General features: G+C 39.2%; 1 protein-coding gene across 1 annotated transcript in view; it reads left to right on the top strand.

Annotated features, from left to right (window-relative positions):
- Positions 1–8,930, top strand: part of ENPP3 (ectonucleotide pyrophosphatase/phosphodiesterase 3) — a 144,908-nt gene that overhangs the window by 96,379 nt on the left and 39,599 nt on the right. The window contains exons 18-19 of the mRNA XM_006834724.1: positions 865–1,043; positions 2,699–2,750. Coding sequence (XP_006834787.1) covers positions 865–1,043; positions 2,699–2,750 — 231 coding nt within the window. The remainder of the gene's footprint in view (positions 1–864; positions 1,044–2,698; positions 2,751–8,930) is intronic.

Below are 8,930 nucleotides of genomic sequence, written 5' to 3'. Positions count from 1 at the left end.
TTTGGGTGTTCTTGTGCATCTCCCCTCACTTCATATCAGCTGGATGCTTCACTCTCAGCTCTAGCCCTCTGTGGCTATGTCCTTGTTCTTGGTCTCAGATGTCCCAGGTCTCACCACACTCTGTACCAACCAGCCCTTCCTCTTCTCTTTCTCTTCTCCAGGTCAGTGGGAGTCTATGGACTGTGGTTGTGTTGAACTCAGCCCATTTCTTCATTGCTGCCTTTCCCCCTCTTCTACTCACCAGCAGACCAATGTGGTCATCAGCAAGCTTACAAGCCTGCTCATATGTTACCTTTGAGTTTCAGTCTTAGAGGGGGTTTGTCCTGAAGGAACTTGATTGTTTGCCTTGATTGCTTCCCGGTGAACAGTTTGCTTATTCTTGTAGTAGCCAGTCATACTGCCATTTTTGTTTTGGGTTTTTCCTGATGATCTTTCTTTGAACATGTATCTTCTGTCGCTCTAGCTATTCCAGGAGGGTCTGCTTGTCCTTTGTAGTGGGAATGCCCACCTCAGAAGGTTCTGGAGGGGACTCAGGATTCCACCTAAGATCCTATACACTTCAAAGGCTCTGCAAGAGGCCTATTTCACTGGGCAAGTTGAAGACGGGCTTATAAACTTTCTGTAATCATATTTCCTGACATTCCTTTATATCCCACTCAGGTGTCTATTTTACAATAGTAGGCAAGGGAAACCAATATTCATAAAACAGTCAAACATCTTAGTATTATTTCCCTTCTTCAAATTATGCCTAGATCTCTGTATCACAGAGCCTTGTTGTTCCAAGGTTGAGCATGCATCACTGTTTACCTCTGTCCCATTTAGCCCATGCAAATCTGTCTCATTATAAACTTGTTTTTAAAACAGATCTTCTACACATTCAACCAGCACCAAACAATGGTACCTATGGAAGTTTGAACCATCTTCTGAAGACACCTTTTTATGAGCCATCCCACCCAGAAGAAGTGTCGAAGTCTTCTGTTTGCAGCTTTACTAATCCATTGCCCACAGATGATCTGGGATGCTCATGTCCTGGGCTACAAAATGTAAGTGATAACTTCGTGCACCCATAAGAACATAAAGGAGAAAACTAGTCTGTCTATAACCAAGATGGTCAACAACCAGGGAGCTGATGGATTGGTTTGTGTCCTGGCTCAGGTAAACATTTTCTACGTATGTCATTTCTCTCAACCTTATCTGTAAATAAGAGATTATAATGTATGCATTATAAGATTAAATATTTGAAATTGCTTTGTAAGCTGGAAAGCAATACTTAGAAATTAATTGTTAACCAACAGTAGAATTAACCAACAAATTATTATTAAAAAAACAACAGTAGAAATTCGGATCTATCTTTGATTTCCTACATATTACGTTCCTATTACAGCTTAAGAAACAGATGGCAGTAGTTGGTTGTTTAGAACAGAATGAGCATGGAGAGTGTATCAGGTGAAATACGCATCCAGCCTTAAACACACCCACTGGGGTAGATACTGTGGTGTAAACTAACAGGAAAACTTAACAATCACAAGAGGTCTGGTCTTACTCCAGATAAACCCAGACAAGTAGTTGACCGGGAGAATCATAGATGAAGGTAGTGGAGAATTCCTCTCGGGCAACACTTGGAAGTAAGTCAATAGCATTAGGAAAGTCAATATTGTGGATCAGGCATCAGACTCAGGATCCAAAGACTCTCAATAAGGAGAGATTCTAGGGGTAAGGAGGGTCCTAGGGATAGGGAATCAAAACACAAGCACACCTGTGAGAATTAGAGTGTATGAGTGGGGATGGAATTTCAGAATGAAATTGGAGCCCAGATGTCAGGGACCCATCAAGTTAAGACAAATGCCAAAGTAGATTTGATGCCCAGTTAAAAAACGTGATTGTAAAGCTAAATATAACATTTGCTGCCTCAGGTAAAAGTTGTTTCTTGTAGGGGTGGCCAAAGACGTTATATTCTAGAATTCTCAAAAGAATATTATATAATGGGGGTTTTATTCCCCATATTATAGATAAAAAGGACTCAGAGTTGTTAATTGTCCCGTGTCAAAGAAACTTGTCGTAAACTCTAAACTCCAAATTTTTAAAATATCTCTTCTAACTCAAAGTGCGGTTGGTGGTCTTATGTCACTTGCAAGCACATTGTTGTTATTGTTAAGTGCTGTTGGGTCATTTCCGACTCATAACAACCTTGAATAGGGTTTCCAAGGAGCAGCTGGTGAGTTTAAACTACCGACCTTGAGGTTCAAACTGACCTTGTGGTCCAGTGCTTATCCAATGGTGCCATATCAGGACTCTACTGCAAGCTTATTAGAGATACAGAATCTCAGATCCTGTCTCAGAATTTCTTAATCAGAACATGCATTTTATAAGATCCTTGAGTGCCTTGCACAGTAGCGCTTGAGAGGTACTGAATGGTGTCATTCCTATTTAGGAGTTCATTCCAGCTGTGGTCAAAATGCTTTGCCCCATCATCAATTATATTTTTGTAAACCCACAAAGAAAAAGGTATACTGTGAGTAGTAGTATTTTAGAGTGCATGACAGAATTGGAATTTAAACTCAAATAGTCTGGCCTCTTTATCCTATTTTGTTCAGTGGCAAAATACTTGGCGTGATTACTACAGAATTGATCTTAATCACCTTTTTAAAACCTGAGTTATTACTTGAACTTACTTCCCTCTCTCCTCATTCTCTTGCAGAAAGATGATCTACAACGCGTGAATCAAAGGCTAAATCTTGCCTCGGCTGGCAGTGAGTCAATAGAAAGCATGTTAAATCTTTGGGAGACTGCATGTGATTTCGTTTTCATTTTCACCTACCTCACCACTCCTCATGGCGCTTCCTTTTGGAGCTACCATCATCCACTTTCACGCTAGATGTGCTCCAGAACATAACACAACATTACGTGTTTATGATTCTCCAAAAGAAGTTCACAGAGTCTTTTGAATATAAAGGGTTTATTGCTAATATACAGGAGGAAAAGAACAAATCTCGTAACAACAGCAAGCATGAAGTAGTTACAAATGTTCCAGCAATATAAATCCCTTGAAATGGTTGTACCACACCTGTAGTCTCTGCTTCCCTTTCTTAGAGGTGAAAAGACCTGATTTTATAACCTGGTCAGAATTAACTTCTATCTCCTTATTTATACTACTAATAATAGCTATGCCAGGTAGATTAAAGATTAGAGTTAATCCATGGAAAGAGTTTAGAACTCTTCCTGACCTATGTTGTTGTTGTTATGTGCTGTGGAGTTGGTTCCGACTCATAGCGACCCTGTACAGGGTTTCTGAGGCTGTAAATCTTTATGGGAGCAGAAATCCTCATCTTTCTCCCACGGAGCAGCTGGTAGTTTCGAACTGCTGACCTTAAGGTTCACAACCCAATTCGTAACCACTACGCTACCAGAGCTCCTTCTCCTTGCCTGTAGCAATGTTATAATTACCTGTTGTCATTTAAATGACGAGTTCTAATGGTGCACTTGACTGCTAAGCAAAAGATCGGCCGTTGGAATCCAGCAGTCTGTCAACCAGAGAAAAATGTGACAGTCTGATTTCTTAAAGATTGGCAGACACCTTCGGAGTCCTGGTGTGGCACTGTGGGCTAATGTGTCAGCCTGCAAAGTCATTTGAACTGCAAGGCTGGCGGTTCAAGCTCACCAGCTGCTCCTTGGAAACCCTATACAGGGTCGCTATGGGTCGGAATTGACTTGACGGCACTTCACAACAACAACAACATGTGGGCATTGCGGTAAATGATAAATGGAGTAAAGATTGAAGTTGTGAAAGACTTCATTTTGATTGGATCCAATATCAACATTCATCGAAACAGCAGTCAAGAAATCAAATGATGTATTGCATTAGACAAATCTACTGTACAAGACCTTTTTAAAGTGTTCAAGAGCAAAATGTCAGTTTGAGGACTAAGGGGCACCTTACCCAAGCCATGGTATTTTTAAGGTATTTTTAATAGCCTCATGTGCATGTGAAACTTGGACAGTGAATAAGGAAGACCATAGGAGAATTGATGCATTTGAATTATGGTGTTGGAGAAGAATATAAAAAGAACCCTGTACTGCCAGAAGAATAAACACATCTGTTTTGGAAAAAGTACAGCTAGAGTCCTGGTGTGATACGGTAGGATAATGGACTGTTAACTGCAAGGTTGGTAGTTCAAACATATCTACTGTTTCCTGGAAACCCTATACAGGGTTGCTATGAGTCGGATTCAACTCAGTGGTACATAACAACAACAAGCTGTATCTATAAACCAATACTATTAGGGACTTCAAAAAGTTCATGGAAAAATGGAATAGAAAGATAATAGAATTTTTTCATGAAATCTAAGCCCTCTCACATATTAACCTTTGTGAGCAATTAATAAATAATTGATATTTCTGAGGACAAATTACTAACAAAAATGACAAAATGGATATTGAAGAAATCGTCTTTTTAATTTTCACTAGCTTTTTAGACTGAAAGGAACCCTTGTGGCGCTGTGGGTTAGCTGGTTGACTGCTAACTGCAGTTTTGTCAGCAAGATGAAGCTGTGTGCTCCTGTAAATACTGTTGCTGTTCTTGGGTTTTGTCAAGTCAGTATTGACTCACAGCAACTTTGTGCATAATAGGGTGAAACAATGCCCAGTCCTGTGGCAATCTCACGGTCGTTGCTACGCTCGAGCCCTTTACTGCTGCCACTGTGCCAATCCATCTAGGTGGGGGTCTTCCTTTTTTTTTGCTGACCCTTCATTTTACCAAGCATGATTTCCTTCTCAAGGGAAACTCTGTGTAGGATCCCTAGGTCAGAATCAACTCAGTGGCAGTGGTTTTTTGCTGTTGTCGATGGTGGTTGTGTTGTATTCTTAGGCCAGCCACTTTACCATCACTTACCTAACAGTTTGTTGAACTGTGGTGGCTTGCATGTTCCTGTGATGCTGGAAGCGATGCCACCATTTTTAAATACCAGCCGGGTCACCCATGGTGGACAGGTTTCATTGGTGCTTCCAGACTAAGACAGATTAGGAAGAAGGAGAGGTGTATTACTTCTGAATGTTCAGCCACTGGAGACCTTACGGTTAGTAGCAGGACCTTGTCAGATATAGTACGAAAAGATGACAACACTATGAATAGCAACAGAACACTATCAGATATAGTGCTGGAATATGAGCCCCTCAGATTTGAAGGTTCTCAAAATATAACTAGGAAAGGGGTGTCTCCTCAAAGTGGAGTTGACCATGATGATGCATGTGGAGTAAAGCTTCTGGGACCTTTATTTGTTGATGGGGCACAACTCAAAATGAGAAGAAATAGCTGCAGCCTCCATTAATTATGTATGTACAAGCCATGAATCTAGGAATATCGAAAGGTGTCATATTTGCATGACAGCTACCTGACCAACTATTTGTGCTCATTTGAAGGAAAGGCATCCCAATGGAATGCAGAAAACTTCAAACAAGATGAATATCACATGCAAGTAAAATTTTGCTGAAGACAACTCAAAAATGGCTGCAACAGTACATTGACAGAGAACCACAAGAAATTCAAGTTAGTCAAAAAAAGACTTAGAATGACGGCTATCACTGCTGACATCAGATGGTTATTTGCTAAGAGCAGAGACTACCAGAAAGATGTTTACTTGTGCTTTATTGACCATGCAAAGGCTTTTGATTGTGTGGATCATGACAAACTATGGATAACATTTTGAAAAAAAAAAAATGGGTATTCCAGAACACTTAATTGTGCTCATAAGGAACGTATATATAGAACAAGAGGCAGTCATTTGAACAGAACAAAGGGATAATGAATGGTTTAAATTAAGGAAAGATGTATTTCAGGTTTGTTTCCTTTCACCATATGCATTTGATCTGTTTGCTGAGCAAATAACCTGAGACACTGGATTATCTGAAGAAGAACATGGCATCAGGATTGTAGGAAGACTCACATGCAGATGATACAACCTAGCTTGCTGGAAGTGAAAATAAAAATCAAAGACCACAGCCTTCAGTATGTGTTGCACCTCAAAATAAAGAAAATAAAAATCCTCACTACTGGACCAATACATAAAATCATGATAAATGAAGAAAAGAATGAAGTTGTCAAAGATATTTTTTGCTTGGATCCACAATGAATACTCATGAAAGCAGCAGTTAGGAAATCAAATGATGAATTGCGTTAGGCAAATCTGTTGCACAAGACCTCTTTAAAGTTTTCAAGAACAAAGATATCAGTTTGAGCACTAAAATGTGCCTAACCCAAGCCTTTGTTCTTCACAATCATTTAAATAGCCTCAAGTGCATGTTTCCTGCAATGGACTCAAGAGTGGCGATGATTGTGAAGTTGGTGCAGGACAAGACAGTGTTTCCTTCTGGTGTGCATAAGGTCACCATGAGACGGTACTGACCCAATGGCACCTAACAACAGCAACAACAACAAATGCATGTGAAAATTGGATCGTGACTAAGGAAGACCACGGAAAAATTGATACATTTGAATTATGGCATTGAAGAAAATTGTTAAATCTGCCAGAAAAACAAATAAATCTGTACACCCAGGATGGCAAGACTTCCTGTCTCACACTTCCTTGTTATCAGAAGAGACCAGTCCCTGGAGAAGGACATTATACTTGGTAAAGAAGGGTCAGTGAAACAAGGAAGACCTTCAAGGAGATGAAGGTGCTACTTCCCAGTGAAGTGAAGATGTGAAGATGGCGTAGGGCTGAGCAGAGTTTTGTTATGTTGCGCATAGGGTCACTATGAGTCAGAACCAACTCAACAACACCTAATCAAACAGTAGGCAAGCCACTTTACCTGAACATAACGTTCTCCTTTTTTTTTTAAAAAAAAAAATAGTATTTTGAAGTAACAATGTAAAAAGACTGAGATTCTAAATAATTAGAAAAATGTGTCTAAATGCTATAAACCAGTTTTGGAGAGATCACATGATGGATGTGAAAAAAAGACAGCTTTCAAACTGAACGATATGTCAGAGTTTACTTCATTCTTTGATTTGCTGGTAGACTTGGGCAAGCCACTTGACCTTTTTGAATCTCTGGTGTCTTATGCGTAAACTGAAGATAACTCTTTCAGCTAAGTCGTAGAATTTTGGGGAGAATCAAATATAGTAATGTAGGGCTTTGTAAATCTGAAAAGGATTATATAATTCTAAGGAGCCCTGGGAACGTAGTGGATTACAAGCTGGGTTGCTAACCACAAGGTCAGTAGTTTGAATCTACCAAGGAGAAAGGTAAGGCTTTCTGCTCTCATAAAGATTTTCAGACTCAGAAACCCTATATAGGTCATTATGTCAGAATTGACTCTATGGCAGACAACCACCACTGCCATGTAAATCTAGTTAAAGGTAAAGCTAAGCACAAATGCATATTATATCACCTAGAAGGAAAAAAAAATTAGTGCTTAATATAATACAAACATTGATTAACAACACATTGAATGCTAGTATATTAGAAACAATGTTATATAGAAAAGGAATTCTAGGATAATTACTGTATCCCAGACAAGTCAATCAAAACCAAATCTATTGCAGTTAAGTTGAATTCTGATTTACAGTGATTCTGTAGGACAGAATAGAATGGTTCCAGAGGTTTCCAAAACTAAACTTTACGGAGGCACACTGTCACATTTTTCTCCTGTGGAGCAGCTGGTGTATTCAAACTGTCAATCTTTGGATTAGCAGTAGAGTGAGTAACCTTTTGAGAAGGCAGATTCTGTTTCTATAGGTCTTGAGTAAGGTCTGAGATTGTGCATTTCCACAGCTTCCCTGTGCTGCCTTTATAGTAATAAAGAAAGACACAAGCTTTGCAAACTGTGGCCCTCATGGCAAGTCTGGCCTGTTGCCTGTTTTCATATAGCCCATGATCTAAAAATGGTTTTTATCCTTTTTTTTTTTTTTTTTTACACAATGGCTATAAAAGCAAAAGAAGACTATTTCATAGCATGTGAAAATTATGTGAGTTTCAAATTTCAGTGTCCTTAAATACAGTATCACTGGAACACTGCCATGCTCATTTGTTTAGCTGTTGTCTGGGGCCTCGTTTGCACTATAAGGGCAGAGTCCTCTCACTCTAGCCACATAGACTCTATGGTCCACAAAGCTAAGGGTATTTACTATCTTCCCAGTTATTGAAAAAGTTTGCAACCCTCTGGATTATAAGGATATTTGGAAAATAACCTTACATGAAGGTGGTTTTCACTGTCTCCCCATCTTATTTGCCTTTCAAATTCTCTTAATTACACAAGTAATTCATTACACATTTTTATTTTAAAAAGTAAAGATATTGAATAAGGAAAATGTGTACTTTCTCCCGGCTCCTGGAGGTAGCCACTGTTCTTATAGGCCTTTTTCTGCACATTTACATCCAATATGGACATAGGAGCATATAAAATTTTGCTTCATGGAATAAATAAATAGAATGACACCAACTGCATTGTTCTACCGTCCATCATGCCTGGTGTTATGGGGATTCCTTCAAGTCAGTTCATGTGGATCTCTAGGAGAGTCTTGTGGTCAAAAGGATGAACTCCAGGTTCACATTCAGCCTTCGCCACTTCCTAATTGTATGGCTTGGGGAAGTCCATGCTATTATTTATGAAATGGGGACACCTACTTTATAGAATTGCTTTGAAGATTAAATTAGTTCATATATGCTAGGATCTCCAAGAGTTTTCATTGCATGCCTCTGCCAGAAAAAAAAAAATCAGCATACATTACTAATAGCTGTATACTTATATATTCATAAATTATATGTATATATGTGTGTGTGTGTGAGACCCAACAGAATGTGGAAATCATCGGACAATCTCTTTGATATCTCAAGCGAGCAAAGTTTTGCCAAAGCTAATACAAAAATGGCTGCAATCATACACTGACAGAGAACTTCCAGAGGTTCAAGCTGGATTCAGAAGAGGCCGTGGAA

This window comes from Chrysochloris asiatica, unplaced genomic scaffold (assembly GCF_000296735.1).
Source record: "Chrysochloris asiatica unplaced genomic scaffold, ChrAsi1.0 scaffold00013, whole genome shotgun sequence".
NCBI lineage: Eukaryota > Metazoa > Chordata > Mammalia > Afrosoricida > Chrysochloridae > Chrysochloris > Chrysochloris asiatica.
The sequence above is the reverse complement of the archived record's forward strand: the minus strand, read 5'-3'. Positions and strand labels throughout refer to the sequence as shown.